This window comes from Mytilus galloprovincialis, chromosome 2 (genome assembly GCF_965363235.1).
Source record: "Mytilus galloprovincialis chromosome 2, xbMytGall1.hap1.1, whole genome shotgun sequence".
NCBI lineage: Eukaryota > Metazoa > Mollusca > Bivalvia > Mytilida > Mytilidae > Mytilus > Mytilus galloprovincialis.
The window spans coordinates 77,559,061-77,581,136 of NC_134839.1; the positions used below are offsets into that span (position 1 = coordinate 77,559,061).

Here is a 22,076-nt window from a genome sequence, read left to right on the forward strand (position 1 = left end):
TCACCTGATAGCTACCTGTCCATTTAAACTTTTGGCAGTTTTTTAATGTTAAACCTGTTTTTTCTATCTATTTAACAGATACATTTTTTTACTCAGGTAAATCAATCAATGATTGATAGATTTCTCCTAGAAGAAATTTAAAGGTCTGAGTGAATAAACTACACATAGAATAATAGCTATTGTATTTGTTCAATGGAACAAAAGAACTGCCAAAAGTTTAAATGGACAGGTAACTATCAGGTGAATCTAAGGAAAAGTATCATTTGGTTCGCAATAATTGGGATTTAGTATGAGTTGTTATTCCACTGATCAAGATTGAAGGGATGATAGAGATCTATAGAAACTAGTTTCACTCTTTAACTTATGTATGTGTCTGTCCCAGGTCATGAATCATATAATTGCATGTCTTTGGTCATATACAAATGTCATTTTTTTCTGTTGTTATTTGTAGAAATTAAGTATTGACGGTAGATCTGTGATGGTATCTATTCATCAAAACTCTTTTTACAATCTGGATGAATTAAATATAAAGATAAGATGTGGTATGAAAGTCAATAGTACAGTTATCAAAGGACAAGGATGTAAACAACTACAGCTTCAACAAGCCTAACACTTTGTAAAGACACCTGTCTATCTATCACTTTGAATCAAAGGGAAATAACTCAATCACATAATCAAAAGGTCTAAAACTTGACAACTAGAAAAGTTGTGAAAATGAACTTGACCTTCATTTAGTCACAGGAAACAACATACTAATATCTAATTTTTTTAAAATTTCGTCAAAGCATTTTCATGTTTATGTACGGACACTGTTACCCAAATCAATAACTAATTTTGACTTCGAAAATTAGGTTGAAAAGAGAAGATTTGGTATGATTTCCAATGAGACAACTATCCACCAACTACAGGTTCAGTTCAAGATGTGGTTTGTTAATCATGTCATGAGTCAATAATGCATTGGTGTATAGGTATATCCTTTATTCATTTATTTATACCATTAACAAGGTGCTCCGCAGGGCACAGCTTTATACGACCCCAGTGGTTGAATGCTGAACAGTTGGGGCAAATTTGGTCACAAAATTCAAGCTTGATACTGTTTGAATTTGGATTGTGATCAAATTTTTGACATAATATAGGACTTTGTCACAAAATTAATGTGGTCAAAGATCTAACAAATTTATTGCACAACTGTGCAATTGAAGATTTCTTCTTGAAACTTTTCAAAATTCAAAATTTGAAAAATTAAGAAAAAAAAAGGAATCTTAAAAAAATGGTAAACAATTTTTTTGAAACCCCCCTTGGAGCATTAACCCTCAAACTCAATCCCATGCTTTCCTTTGTAGTACAATTTCAGAGAGATCTATACACTTAAACACAAGTTATTGTCAAGATTGTTTGGAAACTAGAAACATGCTTCTTTTTGGCCCTTTTTTGACCCCTAATTCCTACATATTTTGGACAATTAACCCAAAACTTAATCCCAGCCTCCCCTTTGTTATATGGTACATTGCGGTACAATTTCAGAGACATCCACACAATTACACACAAGATATTGTCTGGAAACTACAAAAATGATTGTTTTGGCCACTTTTTGGTTCTTAATTTCTAAACTTTGGCCCCAAAGCTCCTGAAATGAATCCAAACCTTCTACTTGTGATTTTAAACATTGCGGTATAATTTCAAAGCAATTGAAATACTTGTACACAAGTTATTATCCTGAAACTAAAAAATTGCTTGTTATGCGCCCTTTTTAGGCTTCTAATTCCTAAACGTTTGAGATCATCATCCCCAAAATCAATCCCAACCTTCTTTTTGTGGTATTGAACCTTCTGCAAAAATTTCATAAAGATCTATTCCCTTAAACTAAAGTTATTATCAGGAAACCAATGTGTCTTCCGACAACGACGACATCATACCATTATACGATCCCCAAAAAATTTAGGGGTCATATAAAAATCAATAAAATAAACAATCTAAATATAACATCACTTAAACGTCTATCACAAAAAAAATAACATAGTAAACATTTCAAAAATATGATTGCATTAAAATGTGTAAAATTATTAATATTATCGATAACATGAAACAAATCTCTTAAAGTAATATGAAACCTCAAATTTGAAAAAAAGTTGAACATGTATTATATACATCAATGGCTAAGTTTTACTCTTTAAGAAGTGAATGTGATCATTTTTTTCAAAGAAAATACTTTATATGATAAAAATCATCATAAATGTACAGTTATTTAATAATTGGCTTCCCAGACACTAATCACCAATGATTTTCCATATGCAGTGACTTATCTTACCGACCTAGTGTTTTAACTTCGACCCCACAGTGTGCAAGTGCAAGGGGAAAATCGTAATGAAATAATGTAAACACACATGCTTTTGAAAGTAAATAGAAAAAAAAAGATTCTCAAACAAATCATTTAACAACTGTTAAGGGCAAACGATACAGTTACAACGGAGGTAATGACGTTGCTAACGTAAATTGTTATTTTCACGACGTCAAACTATGACTTACCGGGAAAAGATTCAGTTTTCGACTGATTTTTTTCATTCGAACTTATTTAACTTCAAAACGAGTTCATGGACCCCTCCTTTTTAAAATGCCATTTGATTTGTTTACTCGAGAATATTAAGTGTGCCAATTTTCATGAAAATGTAAATAGTGCCATTTTTTTAAATTTGATAAATAAACAGCAAAAAATTATGTTTTTTTCTACATTCATGACCATTTGATAAATATGAGTTATTTCTGAATAAATTTTTAGGATACTTATAAAATACAAAAATTACAAATTATTTAACAGAAAACAATTTGTGTTTATCTTTTTAAACAAAAAGTTTTGTCTTTCTTTTGAAAGTGAAAATTCGACCACAAGTCCAAATTTTGAGCAAATATACCAATTTCGACCTCATTTTACTAAAAAAAATAGCACAAGAAGGTATAATTTTTTTTCCATATTTGATTTAATCAGGTTAAAATAGTCTATATGGTAATTTTTATCAAAATGTAAATACAGGATCAAAACTGTATTGTATGCCCTTAAGGAACAGTTTAATTAATAAATGGAAACACAAGGAAAATATATAAACAAACTCTTTCAATTCACCTAACAATCATGCTTTCCATGTTCACTGTTTTTATTTTTCATCAATGTCAAGATCTGGTTAACTTAAGGAATTAACTCCAAATTAATAAGCTTGCAATCAACAACCACAGAATGAAATATTATTTGTCAATTAAACATTATAGATGTTTAATAAATATTTTAAAAAACGTGCACGCAGGACTAAGTTTGCATTGAATGTATTGCTTCAATAATTTTGACAAACTCAAAATTTCTAGAAACTTGTTTCATATGACTTTAAAAGAGATATAAAGAAATTATGAAACAGTGTATAAGACGATTAAGAAAAAATAAAACATTCTTCTAGCAAAATTTGTAACAAGAGGCTGTCACAACGACAGCAAACCGGATTTATTAATATTTATTTGTGTCCTGGCAATATCACAAGAACCATTACTGATGAATGGTGAAAGTGAAAATCGTCAATATCAAATTTGACCTCCATTTTGTCATCAGTATCAACATCTTAAAATTTGAAAAGCTTAGATTGAATGGTTCATGAGTAAATGCAACAACATGAATGGAAACGCCATTTCACAATCTTTCAAGAACCACAACTCCTGAACGGTAAAAGTCAAAATCATCATTATTGAACTTGACCTCTAATTTGCCATCAGTAACAACATATAAAAATTTCAAAAGCTTTGGTTGAATGGTTCATGAGAAAATGCATGAACACGACTGGAAACACCATTTTTCAATCTTTCAAGAACCATAACTCCTGAACGGTAAAAGTCAAAATCGTCATTATTGAACTTGACTTCTATTTTGTCATCAGTAACAACATATTAAAATTTGGGAAGCTTTGGTAAAACAGTTCATGCGTAAATGCATGGACACGACTGGAAACACCATTTTTCAATCTTTCAAGAACCATAACTCCTGAACGGTAAAAGTCAAAATCGTCATTATTGAACTTGACCTCTATTTTGTCATCAGTAACAACATATTAAAATTTGGGAAGCTTAGGTAGAACAGTTCATGCGTAAATGCACGGACACGACTGGAAACTCCATTTTTCAATCTTTCAAGAACCATAACTCCTGAATGGTAAAAGTCAAAATCGCCATTATTGAACTTGACCTCCATTTTGTCATCAGTAACAACATATTAAAATTTGGGAAGCTTAGGTAGAACAGTTCATGCGTAAATGCACGAAAACGACTGGAAACTCCATTTTTCAATCTTTCAAGAACCATTACTCCTGAACGGTAAAAGTCAAAATCGCCATTATTGAACTTGACCTTCATTTAGTTGTCAGTAACAACATATTAAAATTTTAAAAGCTTTGTTTGAACGGTTCATGAGTTAATGCACGGACAACATTTGATTGCCGCCCGCCCGCCCGACCGACCGACCGCCCGCCCGACCGCCCGCCCGCCCGCCCGCCCGCCCGACCGCCCGCCCGCCATACATCCCCAAATCAATAACCGACATTTTTGTCACAAAAATCCAGTTAAAAATGAAAAGACATAAATTTATCACAAATTGGGAAAAACAATGATCATTCTAATAACAATAAATTTGTATACATGAAGTATTATATTGAAAACTGCTATATAAACTGTGTATATAAATCTTTAATTTATAAACCAGTATCAGACACAATGTTTTACCTATCATTCTGATTTCATACAGTTAGGAAAAGAAGACTTGTATAAAAATATTTCTCTGTTGTAGATAACCAGAAGCTTAATTAGACTTAATGATTACAAGTTATCTCCCTTGAAAGAAAACACTTTCTAGATGAAAATAATTTTCAATTCTAAACATTAGTGCAGAACCAAAAATAGTAAAGTTAATGCAACCAAAGGCCAAAAACTTCAAATAATATTTGCTATAAAATCATTTAAAAGGAAAAATTACACTTTTTTGGGCAATTTAGTAAAACAAATTATTTTAAAAATCCATTTAGTAGTTTTGGAGAAATTTATCTTCAAAGACTGTTGATTTGGAGTCAGAAAATTCTGACTGTATTTCCCCCTTAGAACCCCTATAAAGTCAATATAAATACAAACATTCCACTGGGAACACCCCAGGAGTGTTCTGATCCCATTACTTTATCAATAGAACCACACACAAAACAAATCTTATCAAATAAGCATGATAATCAGGGTTTTCTATTTTTCATATTAAATATATTTTTCAGATAAAATCTTTAACTTATTATGATTTTAAATCATTCAGAATGAATAACATCCATACTTTTGCAAGTTCATTTAAAGATCACATTTTCTAGTTTGTTACCAAATAATACAAATGGTCTTAATACGGATAATCAAAATATTCTAAATTATATTAAAGAACAATCTAAAAACAAGTCAATAATTAATTGAAAAAATACCTATAAGCTTAACAGAAAAAACAATGTAGTATAATGGTGATTGTAAATGTAATAGTTTGTCATGAACTACTAACTTAACTTAACAGAACTCTAAGGTTAAATTATGTCAATCTTATATTAAACCATCACATTACATAAATACATGAACTATAATTATATGTATTGATATGGGAAAAATATTCTCTGAAATCTATTAAACAAATTTCAAAATTCTAAAATAAAATATCCCTCAAATTAATATTATAAATTTACAGTGTCCAATTTATTTCTTCTTTATTCCATTTCTTCAGTTGTGCATTTACATTAGAAAAACATTTACATCCCAGCCATTTACTGAATGAGAGTGGTGAAGGATGAGCTGTTTTAATAACAGAATGTCTTGAAGAATCAATCAGTTTCTCCTTCTTATGAGCAAAGTTACCCCAGAGAACAAACACAACACCTGAACATTTACTGCTGATAATTCTGATGACATCATCTGTAAAGGTTTGCCAACCATACTTGGCATGGGAATTTGGTTTGTGAGCTCTGAAAATAAAGGAAAAAGTTTCATAGCAAAGCATAACACAGTTCAGAGTATATCCTAAAAAATCTGAAATTACACAACTTCTCCATGGTATCAAACACCAGAAGTTTCAACAACAAATGGCAAGAACGTGGATCAGAGACAAACACAATCCTACAACATTTCCTCTTTTAAATTTTCTTCCCTGTAGCTCATCATTATGACTTTCAATTTAACTTGCACTGACCCTAAAAGATGGTATATTAAAAAAAAAACACTAATAAAATGCTTCGCTGAGCGCAGCCTGATATGATCGCAGAGGTTGACCCCTGAACAGTTGGGGCAAATTTTGACACAATATTCAAGCTTGATACTGTCTGAATTTGGATTGTGATCAAATTTTTGACATAATATAGGTTTCTGACTCAAATTAAATTTGGTCGAGGATCTTACAAAACTATTGCCCAATACTGTTGAAACTTTTCAAAAATTTTGAATAAAAATATGAACCCCTCAAATTAAAAAAAAAAACCCTTCCCCCCCAACTTTTTGAAACCCCCCTAGGAGCAATAACCCCAAAACTCAATCCCAGCCTTTCCCTTGTAGTATGGAACCTTGTAGTACAATTTCAGAGAGATCCATACACTTAAACACAAGGTATTGTCTGTAAACTAGAAAAATGCATGTGGTACAATTTCAGAGCAATTGAAATACCTATACATAAGTTATTATCCTGAAACTAGAAAAATGCTTGTTTTGGGCCCCTTTTTCCTAGGGACCATTACCCCCAAAATCAATCCCAACCTTCCTTTTAGGGTATTGAACCTTCTTAAAAACTTTCATAGAGATCAATACACTTAAACTAAAGTAATTGTCCGGAAACCAATGTGTCTTTGGACATAGACAACGACGCAGACAACGACATCATACCATTATACGATCCTAAAATTTATTTTGCGGTTGTATAAAAATTACTTTTTTTCAATTAGCTGATATTTTTGTTTAACCGATATCTGATCAGTTGGAGCCTACTGTTTTACATGATCTGTTCAGATTCTGCTTACTCAAAAGTGTGGGATTTAATGATAAACTATTCTCTCTCAACTCATGTCTTCAAACATCTTGTGTACACCTCTGACTCAAATCATCCTTCTGAGACCTCTCAGAATATGCATTTGTTAGCTACAGCCCACTTATGTTGACACATTTCATTGGTTTTAACTTTTACCAACTCTCCTGTGATGGAAGGATTAAACAACAATACCCCTCCCATAGGCAGATCCAAGGGGAGGGGGCCCTTTGGTGAGGAAAATTTGATTGATTATATAGTGAATCACTGAAGCATGACGGGAGCCCCCCCCCCATTGGTCAGTCAGCGGGCTCCCTTTATAAAAAGTTCTGGATTCGCCACTGCCTACCTCTGCCCATATCACATTTTCATTGGCTTTACTTACTCTACTGTGAGGGTAGCATTAATCAATAAAACCCCTCTCTCTGCCCACTTCTCTAGACATCCTGTTGCGGGTTCTACATTAAAGTTCTTTATATTTTGATCGTTCACCAACTCTTTGTAAATGTTCTTCAGTGAAGGTGGAAGACGCATACCATCTGGTACAGAGAAAGACATACCCATAGCCTAAAATATAAATAAGTAAAAGATATTAGTTCATGAGATGGAACATAAAAAGACAAAAGCAGTAGTCATGTACTCAAAGTAACTGATAAACATCTACATGCACAAATTCAGTCAAAACCACCACATTTACACTAGTAATATAATAAATAGAAAGATTAAACTCTGTATGGTGAACCAACACCTGTGTGAATCATTTCGATAGAGTCCCTGAAGTGGATACCTTGGTATGCAGGGTTGTCAAATTATGCAAATAAATGCAACATTTAGAAATTCCTCAAAATTGACAACACTTAAAAATTGCAGACCAGTTGAAGTGTTTTTGTCAATTTTTAGTATACATTAAATAGAAAGGTACACTATATTTAACAAAATATGATTACTGTACATTAAGAATTTTCAGTGCTGTTTTTAAGACTAATTGCAAAAAAATGGGGAACATGATAAGTGTCATAATTTTCGCTAGCCAAGAGTTATGATCCAACCCCCTCCTCCTCACCCTTGGTGAATAAATATGATAATTGTGTATACAGTGTAGTGCCACCTAATGACAGATAGAAGTTATTCCTACACTGACTTCATGACAATTATCTATTTTCCTTTTTCTACACAACACTTGACCATCTTAAAAGTGTTTTTGATTGGATTCAGCTAGTTACAACTATGACTAAAGGAAATCATTACCTTATGGATTCAATGATTCAATATTTTATTAAAGTCTCACTACTTGCAATACATAAATATATGGATATTATGGATCACAAATTTTGACTTAATCAGACAAGGAACAGATTGTATCAACACCTATGGCTATCAAAGATAAGGTGTCAATGAGAAAAAAATTTCATTTAAATTTGATAGCATTATGCATATGCAGCATTTCCTGAAATTGCAATAATTAAATTTATCTTCAATTTTGGTAATTTGTAAAAAACAATTGCACCAAATACCTTTAAATATTAATGGATATTTATATGAAATCTATCAGGGACTCAATGAAGGGTTGTTGGTTTTAGCCAAACAAGATCTATGTTCTCTGTTTGGTTTGAACTTTTTCAAAGTAGAGAAGGGTATCAAGAGGCAAAAGAAAGCTAAAACAAATATCAAAACTGGCATAATCTTCTGTGCTTTTTTTGGGCCATGGCTGTATGTACAAGAGCAGAATAACTTTTAACAATGTAGCACAACTCTTGTTTCACAATGACAAATAACTGTTGTGCAAGATGAAGATAAAATAATTTATTTATGCCACTGTCTTATTAATATTTTTTTTTAGTAACAATGGAGAAACCAGCTCTGTTAGCAAATTTTAGGTACTTTTTTACCAGTACCATTAATTTTGTGCATGTGTATACAAAAAAAAATTCTTGTGATGGGAGATAACTCTGATAATTCTGTTTTACAAGTTTTACAATAGAATACAAAAAGTCATTGTTAATTTGTCTTTTAAGTACTGTGGATTCATTTTCATTCCAATTTTCGTGGATTTCATGGTAATTTGGTAACCATAATTTTCGATATAAATTTTCTATAAAAATGTATGTAGACTTTTGCAAAACCATAAAATCAAAGATCCACGAAAATGCAAGTTTTCCTCAATCCACGAAAATTGATACCCACACAAATAAATGAACCCACAATGAGTAGCAAGAAATAGATACACTGACTTCATGTCCATTAATATTTTTTTATTCAGCTTATAACAGTGGCCATGGTATATGACTTTCTACAAAATTGTCATTGTAGGGAACATATTGTTGGAGGCAATATGGTCACCTATAGTTGCTTACATTGAGGTAATGAGGACTCTACAAGTTAGTTTTCTCACATTTAATGAAAATGCTTTTTATAAAAATTTCCAAGAACCTTTATCTTTGAGGACTTAAATTCATCATGTATCCTTTAAAATATGATTGATAAAAAGTGTACGTAAAACTTTTAAGTTTTATACTAGAAGCAATAAAAACTTTGGAAAATTCACTGATTGTTCTCTTATCTTGGCAAATACCACATTTTTGTGACCCATCAAATTAAGACTATTTACCAGGTTTGTAATGACATGAGCAAAATGCCAGATGCCACATGAGGAGCAGGATCCGCTTACCCTTCTGGGGCACCTGAGATCACCCTCAGTTTTTGTGGGGTTCATGTCGCTTAATCTTTCTTTTCAATGTTGTGTCTTGTGTACAATTATTTGCCTGTTTGTCTTTTTCTTTTTTGGTATTGACGTTGTCAGTTCATTTTCGATCTATGAGTTTGAATGTTCCTCTGGAATGTTGCGCCCCTCTTCTATATTTAACAAAAAAAATTAACATGTAATTATTTTTAAATTAAAAAAAAGGAATTTCATGTTAAAAATAACATGATACACATTTAGAGCTTCACAGACTAAATATCCAATATACACACCTGTCCATCATCATGGTAAGGATCTTGTCCTAAAATCACAACTTTCACCTGCAAATATTAAATACCTCTTATTAATTGATTCAAAGGTCTACATTTAGTAGACTTTTGCTTTTGCTACTGGATTTCTACATCACTGAATTGTACATCACAACTTTATTCATGTACATGTATATATATGTTAAGGAAATTGTTAACATCTTTGAAATTTTAGGGGTTTTGTATGATCACTAAAGAAGCAAGTAAATTATATTCATTAGCTGATTAACATAATAACTGAAATACAAAATGTAATAAGAAGCTTTTAACAGATTCACTGGGTTAATTGAGAGGGAGTAGACAAAGATAAGAGATGTACAATGTATAACCAATATCAATGTTTATTCATAGATAATTATATAACATAATTTATTACTCAGATTTTAAATTATTCCAAGTCAGTTTGACCATTTGCTCACCTCTTCTAATAGCTGTACTTATAGATATTATACCTTACATATATGATCAACAATTCTATAGGGTAAAAAACTTTCACATGACATGGAATAATTCAGTTAACTTTCATTTTAACACAAGAAAGGAGGAATAACCTTAAGAAATTTACACCAGTGAAAATAACCCTCTATACAGTAATATATAATGACTGATACCTGGTCAAGTGGTGTCTTGTTGAAAGCATTAAATATCAAATCTTTGGGTGGGAAAACTTGTACACCTTTTTTATAGTCTTTCTGTAAGAGAACTTCTAAATCTTTAAAATAATCCTTCTGAAATTCATCTTTCAATGCTGATGCCCACCCAGCATCTTTGATATAGGAAACGAAGTTCAAGACAGAATTTTTAGCTGAAAATAAATGATAATACATTAATGAGTTAAACTGAATATATAATATGAAGTTATTGGTTTTCATCATGCTATAACATACAATCTGGTTTTTTTTGTCATTAAAAAACATAAACTTGCTACTTTTTGGGGGGTCAGTTGTTTACTTTTACAAAAATTAAAAACATTCCTGTATTTCTGATTATGTCTTTATATAAAAATTATTCTTTTCATACATGTCATATGAATTAAAGATGTCAGGTATCGGTCATTACGAAACTATAACTGAATAATACTTAAACCCATCTATAGGTCTATATGCAGTCATCAACATGATCAACAAAAGAAAGTTGTCATCTGTCATTCAATCAATCAACCAGTAAACATTGAACAGAGTTAGTGTAAAGACACCTTAAACAGTCTAAGAAAAGCAAAACATAAGAACATTGCATACACAGACTCTAGGACCATATGTTTTCAAAATTATTTAGCAATACATTTTTAGATATCTCTTAATTTTCATAAAATTAATTTTTGTTAAAATTGATGACTTTCAAATTAAACTTATTGGAAGGATTGATGAGTTGATAGTTTTTGCACTTAACCACAGGTCCATCAGCCCAGGTTTGTAAAACTGTTACAAAAATACTCTCAACAGACCAATAGAATCTAATTAATATTTTCATAAAGTTTAGCTTCATGTCTGTAGATTCTAAAATTTATTGTGAAAACCATTTAGATTGCATCTAAATTTATAGGCTCTTTAACACAATATCAAAATTAAAATTAGGATGTGAATATATGTAAATATGTGAGCAAACCTGTAGTACAACTTTTAGCTGAGGAGTTTGTATTTGTAACATTATTTTCAGTTGTCTTTCTGTCCTTTGCTTTGGACTTTGCCTTTATTTGTATTGGTTTGGATTTTCCCTTCAATACTTTGGGTATAAATTTTGCCTTAATTCCTTTTGATTTGGATTGTGCGTTCTTTTTATTTTGTTTTGGCTTTTGGCTGATTGATTTCTTCTTCTGAGCAGTTGTTGTTCTGTTAACCTTCGCCTTTTTAGTTAGTGATGAATCTTCAGAGGTTGAAGCAGCTTTTCTTTTAGGTGGCATTTTCTATCAATATAAAAGATAATTTGTATTTGTACATGCTATATTACTGATGTAATATAATCTATTTCATTTGTAAACAGAAGTGCATTTACTGATAATGTTATTACTCATGTGTAAAGCATTACTCCAAGAGGAGATGTTTTACCAATTATGTAATTACTGCTGTGGCAAAAAATTACTAGAAGACCGTTCACAACTTGTTATCTCTCCTGCCATCAGTCCAGTCTGCATGGTTAGCCACTAGCCCGATGACCCAAACTAGTAAAATTTCATTCGGACTAGTAAGTTTTTGCAAAACTTTGTTTGGCCCAATAAGAAAAATGTCAGAATATTGGTCTTTGGACTAGTAGTTGTCGCGAGTACTCAAGTATCATGAACGAGTATCTGAGTATCAAATTTCAGATATTTTGACATCCCTATTAAAAAATGGACTTAGTTTTTCTTTCAGTTAACACTACATGTACATACAGTCTCAAAACATTTATTAGATTCATAAACTATCCTGGATTTTTACCAAACTTGGACAGAAGCTTCTTACAATTATATGACACTCATAGTATCGAGATATTTTTATTATTTTTTTCCCTCATTTTTCATTTTTGTTCAGCCTGCTAGATATTAACAGCAAAAGTAGGCGAAACACTGGGTTCCGCAGAACCCTTACAAATTTTTATATGTTAAGGAGTTAAGTATGACATCCACCTTCACTGAACTACTACACATTTTGTTTAGAAGCCAGCTGAAACCTGCTTCTATGTACATGTACAGCATTTTCTGGCTATATTGAAGAACCATTGGTAGTCGTCAGCTGTTTTGTTTTTTTTATATCTTTAGTAGGGTTGTTTTCTCCTTAACACATTCCCCATTTAAATGAATGGGTGAAAACTCAGTTTATTTTTTTAAAGAGGTAAGGGTCTAATGTCAGAAATACGTGACAAACATGAAAAGAAACACATTTAAATTCAAGAAATTAGTTATTTTCTAACGGTAATTTTTGGTGTATGACAATAAAATGTACTTTCTTTAAGACGATAAAAACATCAACTGATTCTGATGCATGAAGTTTTTTTTTTCGAAATATGACGGTAATGATAATTATTTGAGACCTCTGACGAATCATCATTAGGATATTTGTGGTCGAATCACGATACAATTTTAACCAATTTGACCCCTATGATAGCCAAAAATAACTGTTTGACACCTGACGCTAGAGGGCATTACTACCCTCTTAGGGGATTTGTTTTTATTAACTTTAATATTGATTGATTGTTGGTTGCTTAAAGTCCAGTGGCATATAATGCATGAAAAATATCAAATAATATGGGGACTTCGTCCCCAATAACAGTAAAAAAATCAATCAAAAAAAAATCGGGGAAAATTTTCACGAAATTTTCATTGTACTAATGAACTCAAAATAGTTCAAATTTTTTGATGTCATGTTTTGAATTCCCACATCTGCGCAGAAATCTACAATGTACTTCCTTTTTCCGGTCTCGCTTGTATGAAACTTTGAGTAAAAAATATATTTATTAGTCTAGTATAAAATAGGAAGGAACGCAATACCAATTTCATTTTTACATGTAATAGTTCCTTGATATGAAAAAACGTTACCTGATGATAGCGTTTCTATAACGTCACAACTAAAATTCCTAACAACAGAACCCAAATCGGAAACGTTACGGTATTTCCGTTTCTTTTTTTAACAAATATTTAAGTTACAAAAAAAAATAATTCATACTGACTTCGTTCCCATCTGAGACTACTATAACACATAGTATTATAGTGTTATAGTAGTCTCAGTCCCCATTTACAGGTAATGCCTGCCTCATATTAATGATCAAATAAAGTTAAGTCTGACTAAGAGGTTAACATACAGTATTTAAAGAGACAGGTAAAATATGTTAGTTATCTATTAAATATGTCAAGCTCGTCCTCTTTCACATTATATGTATATGGTTGTTTCATACATGTAAACATGAATAAATCGAAAGCGGAAGTGCCGAACAGCACAGTAAACAATACACATCCGCATTAAATATAAATCGCCTATTTACTCTTTCTTTAGTGAGAGATTCGTTTCAAAATAAATAACATTTGCTTTGAGTATATTTTTTTTTATATCAGTTGCATTGGAATGACTTTGAAAGCAGTGTTAAAATTTTAGAAGCGTAGTAATTTTTGAGAAAAGAGTGAACTTCCGACATTTTTGTTTACTTCCTGTGAAATTAGATAGCGCCAAATTTCATTAATTCTCTAATTGAAAGCTGTTAGGGTGCGACGTAAGTATCAGTTGTGGTAAAGGAATGCATTTCACTACGTTAAGTAATGCTTAAATGGCCTTGTTAAAAATTAAAGGTAAAGTCGTGGCAGTGCCGGTCATTCGAGTGACTCATCGATCAGTCTGGACTTTTTTATTTAGTTTTTATTTTAAACCGGGCTTTGTTTTCGTTCGAGTTCAGGGGCTCATATCATTCATGTTGTGGACTGTAAAATGTGCTAGTCGTTTGCACACTTAAACACATACACTATTAAACCTCATACATCAATCACATGTGTCGTCATATTTTTTTCTCTGGTAGCAAAAAATAAGACGTTAGCAGCCGGACAGCAAATCCCTGATTTGTCCGTTAAAAACCCGGATTTATTATTCGAGAATCAAGTGGAGATAATTTAAGAGAACGTCGTCAACAGATGTCGCTGCGTAGAAAAATAATTCCCCGCGGAAGACGACCCGGCAGGAAATCGTGAATTTGTTAAATTATAAGAAACTAAACGTATCACGAGCGGTATGCATGATATGATAATTTTAACAAGTATTTAAAAGATATGAGAAGTCAAATAATTTCATCGTTGAATCAGAAATTCAAGTCATTTATTTTCAGCCTTCGGAACCGCCATTTTTCAACATCGACTGTCATTGACAAATATTCAACTCTGGACGAATTGACACAAACCCGTTTTACTTAGGAAAAATAAATATGATAAGTTTATATTGATAAACTGGAGCATGGAGAACAGAACTGGGGTAGTCACATGACGTTACCCTTCGTTGTTTACACACGAGCACACAGCCGGGAAGCCAGTGACGCAGGAGAGTTCCTCTAGACGTTTTTGATCACGTGATTTAGACGTAAACAAAATGACGTTTTTGATCTGCAAAATCGGGAATGAATTTTCCGTTTTTGCTCTTTATGTGTCGATGCTATGTTGGTATTCAAGCATCATAATGTTTACTTGGAACATTGTTTATCTCCGTTTTAAGCGATTCCGCTCAGAATTCACAATGTGACGTAAAAATGATGTCCTGACAAAAGTTGAATCAGTATTTTCCGGCGTTGACACCCTAGAAAATAGTAATTTATTCCCTTAAATCGTGATATGCTGGTCGTATTTCATTTATTTTCAGTAGAAAAATTATTACAGATTGTGTTTATGTTAATAAAAGAAGGATATTTGTTCAGGGATGAAAATGTGTCAGTTATCAATGCCAGTCCTAAAGTCAGAATTTGACTCGAAGCGGTAGGAATCCCGGTCTTCGTAACACCTCTGGATTTTACCTAATACTCACGAGAAAAATACGTTTCCCTGATGATGCCCGAAATGAAAGAATATTATTCCTGTTTCTTAAATTTCTTTCAATATAATAATCTTCTATGGTGTTTTGTTACATATTTGGCACTGAACAGTTACTCAAAATTTAATTGGGACAACTGTTGATATTTATTTTTCCTTTTTAAGCAAGACATTAATAGGACACAACCAATTTTAAAAATTATAAGAATATTATAATTTTTATTAATTCCATATTTTTAGTACAGGTACACAAATGTTTTGTTTATTGTTTGTTCTTTTATCAAATTCACTATCAGTTTCAACTATACCCAGGCTAAGAATTTGTACACATGCATATTGATTTTCCCACTCTCTGATATTCAAGTTCTGTGTTTTTGTGTTGTCATGTTGTATATATTACTTTTGTGTGTGTGTGGTGGGAGGGGGGCTGTGAAATTAATCTGTCATTTGAATATTGTTTTTCTTCTATGCTTGAATGTACAGCAATATTTGGTTAGTAAATAGAATTTTTTTTATGAAGATCTAGGAAATATCTTCTCAGGAACAACCTTTTTATTTAGGTTCTTTTTAATGTAAAAAATTTCCAACAGTTCACATTCTTTTCTGTGTCTCAGCCAAAATCAACCATTAAGTAGTCTTAAGAGCAAAGAATAGTAGGCAGTACCTTTAGAGCTACCATGTAAACAATTACTCATAAATCATGTCAGATTTTACAAACAACATTGACGTTAATTATCTTGAATGTCATATAATATACTAGTCAACCAATAAAAACAGAAGCCAGTGAGTCTCTTGAAATTAAGTTTTGTACTGTCAAGTTATAGGCATCAATTGAATAATGTCTTGTATTATGATAAGATTTGCAAGAATTTGGTCTGTTATAGCTCATCATATGGTATGGGTTTTGCTTATTGTTGAAGGCAGTTCAGTGACCTTCCTTTTTTACCTTCTCATCCTTTGGTCTCTGGTGGATTTTTTTTCAATGGCAATCATACCACATTCACCTATATCTATAATAATGATTGAAATGGTAAAAAGTTCTTCTTATGGTGGACCAAATATTTTTTTCTTCACAATTCCTTTAATTTCACCAAAAAAGACTTAATTACCAGAAATGTTTCTTTTATGGAACAAAAGTATTTCTAGGATACACAAACTATGGTTTATGATTAAAATATATCAAATACAGCAATAGTTCACATCCATTAATGAGCAGATTACAATTGATTTTTCCAATCTTAAGATATAGAAGCAGAAAAAAGCAGCCAATACATTTTTAAACCAATTTCAAAGTCTTAATATCTACCAGGTTGCTGAGATTAACTTCAATTGTCATATAAAGTTGGCGTGTACTCATTTTCTAACAACTGCTGGATATTTCTTAAAGATGCATGTATGTATTGATGCATACACAAAAAGAAAACAAGAATGAGAATATATGATGAACAATTTATTGAACTACAAGAAAATTGTAAATTGAAACACATGGTACTATACACATCTTATACAACTTGCCACATTTCAGAAGATCACCTAAAAAGAGCCAAATATCTGTTGGACCAAATAAGAGGTTTATTATTTTTCAAATAAAACACAAAAAAGTTATGTTTGTCCTGTTTTAGTAAAATCTTTTTGAAAAAAAACATGAAGATCTGCCAGATCTGGTCACAAATACATGTACATGATGTATGAAAAGAAGATTATTACATCAATAAATAATGAACTGGTAACATTCACAAAAAAAGACTGAATGACCAGCATTCCCAGTAGGTACTAAAGGTGCAATACCAACTTTCCCAAGACGGCACAAAATGACCAGCATTCACAAATAGAGGTACTAAAGGTGCAATACCAACTTTCCCAAGACGATACAGAATGACCAGCATTCACAAATAAGACAACACAAAATATTACCTGTATCATTAAAACATGAAATAAGATACCAAAGAATGACGTGTAATAAGCACATTTTTCTAGGTAAACACATGTTTGTGTTAACTATACTAAACATTCAATCTTTAAAAACTTCTCTCCTTTGAACTTTTCAAAGAATATCTTGTAATGTATTAAATTAAAAAAAAAATTAGCACATTTAAACCTCTTCAGATTTTTATTAATTTAATTTTGTCTCTCATCAGAGGAAAATTATGATTTTCCAAGAATTTAAAATTTATTTTTTAAAAGTGGCAAATTACATAAACATATAGAGAAAAATACTATGCAAGATATCATATATCTTATTTTTGATTAAAATGTTCATTCACTATCCATGGAAAGTCCTTCAAAGACAGCAAACCAATATCTCTATATTCCAATTCACTTACCTAAAATAAAAAAGAAAAAAGAACATTTTATAACTTTTTGCAAGGCAAGTATCAATATGCCCCTCTTATTATCATGTCATGCAGACAAATATAATAAACGGCTTAGCTTTCATAACTTTTTCATTTTAAATCCAACAACACCATCAGTTTTTTTCTTCAGATTAGCTTGATAAAAGTTACAAGTTGTAAAATAGTAACTGATATACATATTTATAAACATACAATGATATTCAATTACAAGAAATTACAATTCAATCCTTATCAATAAAAAAATAATATATATTTACAAGGCCTTATTCTTTTAACAAGTAAGAAAACTTTCAGCTCTTTAGTCCATTCAAATCATATAAAAAGTAAATGTGTACTTCTAATCAATATTGTTAAAAGTTGCTAGTCAAATTATTTGTGAAATTGCATTAATCTCTGTACTGATTAACAAGATTAAGTCCACATTCAAATATATTTGAATGTTATATGTTGCTATTAATAGGCAATTGTATAATTAACATTGATGATATACTTTGCCGTGAAATTAAGCGATAACATATTTTGCTGTATTTTCAAACTCATGTATCTGTCCTTTCCATTTTTATATAATATACATACCTTTATTATCTGTACATCCAACATAAAATTTTCCCAATCAGTATTTTACAGATCTGAAACTTGTACAAAGCATAAAGCAAATTAGTGAAGATAATTGTTCTTGCTCATTTATGGTACAAACATAATACAGGAAAATATCTCTAAGTATCATGTAATAGATGATGCTATCTGAAAAAAAGACATGAAAACATGTACATTATAAATCTAGAATTATACATAAACATTTGCTAATCTTCTTTGATGTCTAGTTAAAATAAACACCAAGAACAGCCATTCAGCAGTCCTAAAGAAATATAGTGATTATAATTAATGCAGTTATTTCCAATAGCTCAAATTTTAAGAGTTATCTCTCTTTGATAAAGATTTCAATAAATCAAGCCCCTAAATACCTGATATGCACAAAAAGATGAGGTTCAAAAGTAGAATTAACAATAACAAATTTGAACAGGGGAACTTGCAAATTAAGTGATAGGAATTTGAAAACAAAACAATTGTTAAACAAGACCAAAATGACTAATGAATATTAATAAAATAAAAAAATATCAGTGAATATTATCAATTTTACATGAAAGTTATATACAAAAATGTATAAAAAACATAACTCTTCAATCCTAAACATTTATACACCACAAAGTTATCATATTATTTCATACAAATGCAGTTTATATAACTGAATCAAATAATACTGACAATCAAGATTTCAAGACGTGCAAATTGTTTATCAAATTTTGGTTCAAGGCTTCTCCATTGAAACATTCTTTCAAAATAGAAGTGTTATTTTCAGTTAAAGCAGAGGTTGGGTATAGATTATTATGACAGAAAGCCAACAATGCAAATTTCCAGAACATCAAAAACTAAATATGCCAAACATTAAAAGAATACCTATTACAATATTTCAAGCTTGATTCCACTTTTCATCTGAAAGCACTGTGTCTGTGATAAACTGAACCAATTTGCCATTAAAAACATTCATGAAAGTATTTTTGTCTGAAAAGGAATAAAAATTAAATCTCTTCAGTACTGAAGAGCCAATAATCATCTGTTTGATCAAGTTGCTCTACTAATCCATCTAATTCAGGTTGTTCAACTTCAACTGGATCTTCAAACTCGTCTGTGTCATCTGAAATGACATCATCAAGGTCAATAGACATATCAAGTACTTGATCTCCATTATCTGGAACATTAAAACAGTTTACACATTTACAACCTGGACCACAAAAACCATCACAGTTTTCATTTTGTGCCTTTCTACATTTACACCTATTTGTTTTGCATCCAGTCTTACATCCACACCCTTTAGTATACCATTCTACAGTTTTCTCGACTTTCTGAAAATTTAAAACAGTGTCCCAAACAATTTCTAATCTATTATCAGTGATTTGCCATCCACATTTTGACAAATCAGATAGTGCATGGGTATTGCTGGTGCTCTGACTCCAATAATCAAACACCCAGCAACACCGCATCCAGTGTAGTTTGAGGGCTTCATGGTTTGGCATCATTTCCACTTCAGTGACCACTCTTTCCCACAGCTTTTCTCTGATAGCTGAAATAAAAGATATATGTTTTTCATGTAAGTCCCCCTCTGAAATAGAATCAAATAATGATTTAGGGGTAGAATAAGGCTGAAATGCAGCACGATGTTTACTAAAATAAACAGAACATATCAACCTGTAAAATGAATAAAGGCCATTATGACCATGAACATCTGAAAAGCTTCCATTTCCTACAATGAAAGAGGCATGCTTTCTAAATACATCAAAAAATGTCTTCTTACCACAACCTCTGAAATATGACACAAAATCACATCCACTATAGATAAAAAGTAACTGCATACATATCAAAACACTGTCAATTCCCTGCAAAAGCGAATCATTTAAAGTAATACACTTTACAAGTTTGTCCATGGAAAGAAATGAATTGTTGTATGGTGAATCTCTCAACTGCACATATACAGTTTTATTTAAATCAGATACAAGTGGCAAACCTATAAAAAATACATCAGTATCAGGGCTGTAGATTACGACTTGATCTGCTGTTGTTACTGATGCATGTAACCATACTCTAGTGTCTGCCTCTTCATGATTGCCAGATGCCAAGTCATAATCTACCACCTGACCCTTTAATATGGAAATTGCTCTGTCTTTTCTGTCATCGTCAAATCCTCCAGCTGTAACAAAACAACATTGGTTAGTAGAGAAATAAGTCAATGAAAGAGATAAAAAATATTCAGACAAAAAGTTAACCAAAAGTCGCTTTTGATGCCGAACTGCAATAAAATTTCTCCAGTTTGATAGCAATGGGGTGTCAGAGGAAATACATGTGCGTACCACTGGTTCCTGTACAACTGTATTCCTTCGAGTTCTTTCAATGTCTTTTGGGCTCACACCATTCCTATTTGGATCATCAAACAGTAAATGAACCTCATTTGCTGTATATTGATTAAAATACTTTATAATCCATCTATTAAAAAGAAAATCACCATAATCACCAAAGGTCTGGTGTGAGGCAAGTGGACTGGTATTAATTATAAACATACCATCAATAATGACAGTAGTTTTACTTGATACTGGAGCCTTAGGAACCTGTAATAAAAAAGCATCAGAATAAATATTTTTAAAGACATTAGCTGCAGTGGCTTTTTGACCCTTTTCTGGAATTCCTTCTGCATCGCACAAAGCACGAGGTAACTGTAAAAACTGGTCTAAATCTTTGACTGCATTACCACTATGCTTTGAAAAAGCAATTTTTTTCCTTAAACAAGAAATCACTGTATTTTGATCTTTGATTTCTTTCTTTTGCTTGTGAATAGTTATTTTAATAGGGGCAAAAGTTTTTAAATTTCTTCTTTTTCTAGACGGAGGCTTTCCTGCTGTTTCATAAGTCCTAAATAAAAAGCATTTCAAATAGTTAGCCATGTCTTCCTCACCATACTTTCTGTAATTTATCAAACTGTCAGTTTGTTCATGATCAGTTTCAGTTCTAGTAAAAATATGGTGTAAATGTTCATTACAGTTTATGTCAAACAGAGATGATGTTTCTAAATTGGACATGTATTCACAAACTGTTTTTTCTGCATTTTTAACATAAGACATTGTACCTTCTCTCTGATATAAACCTTCTTCTCTTTCAAGTTGTAATTCTGATTTAAGGTTGTGCAATGTCTTTGCTCTGTGAGGTAAATAAAAAGTGAGGTTAGCTAAAGAAGACTGGCTGAAAGAGTTAAGAGCATTTTTTGACTTTAAATTAATCTCCATTTCATGTGCTTCATCTAATGCTACAGAGTACAAATGTTTACCTGAAATTGAAACTGAGAAGCAGCCAGCTGTAAAATGTTGAATAACAGGTTCTGGAAAGGTGTGGAGATCAGCAAGATGATATGGTATTAGTCTCTGATAATTTTGCCTATCAAAAGCATGAAATAGACAAGTAATTTTTTTCAGCGAAACATTGCGCAAGTGCCAGTTTCTACTACGTATGGAGAAAAACAAACCAAGATAAGCCATAAAATCCAAATGTACAAAATTGTCCCAAAAGGCAAAGGTTTGGTTGACTGAGGAGTTCTCATGACGCCAAGTTTTATATTCTTCTAATAAATCATCTGTAAAAA

At 31.6% G+C, this 22,076-nt stretch overlaps 2 protein-coding genes across 4 annotated transcripts in view; one reads left to right on the forward strand and one right to left on the reverse strand.

The window, feature by feature from the left end:
• Nucleotides 1-963: 963 nt before the first annotated feature.
• LOC143064452 (uracil-DNA glycosylase-like) lies at nt 964-15,010 on the reverse strand. Of its 3 annotated transcripts, none has more exons than XM_076237279.1 (6): nt 14,505-15,010; nt 11,669-11,966; nt 10,675-10,868; nt 10,028-10,075; nt 7,440-7,621; nt 964-6,008 (listed from the first exon to the last, which is right to left on the reverse strand). In XM_076237279.1, exons 1-6 carry the CDS (start codon nt 14,523-14,525, stop codon nt 5,729-5,731), a joined length of 1,023 nt encoding a protein of 340 aa, XP_076093394.1. In that variant the 5' UTR covers nt 14,526-15,010; the 3' UTR covers nt 964-5,728. The 3 variants fall into 3 exon arrangements, with proteins under 3 accessions (XP_076093394.1, XP_076093395.1, XP_076093396.1); XM_076237280.1 differs by having other exon boundaries at nt 14,488-14,569; XM_076237281.1 differs by lacking the exon at nt 14,505-15,010 and adding an exon at nt 13,838-13,943.
• The window catches only part of LOC143064451 (uncharacterized), a 39,134-nt gene continuing 31,188 nt past the window's right edge, over nt 14,131-22,076 (forward strand). Inside the window, exon 1 of the mRNA XM_076237278.1 lies at nt 14,131-14,242. The gene's annotated coding sequence lies outside the window, so the exon portion shown is untranslated. The remainder of the gene's footprint in view (nt 14,243-22,076) is intronic.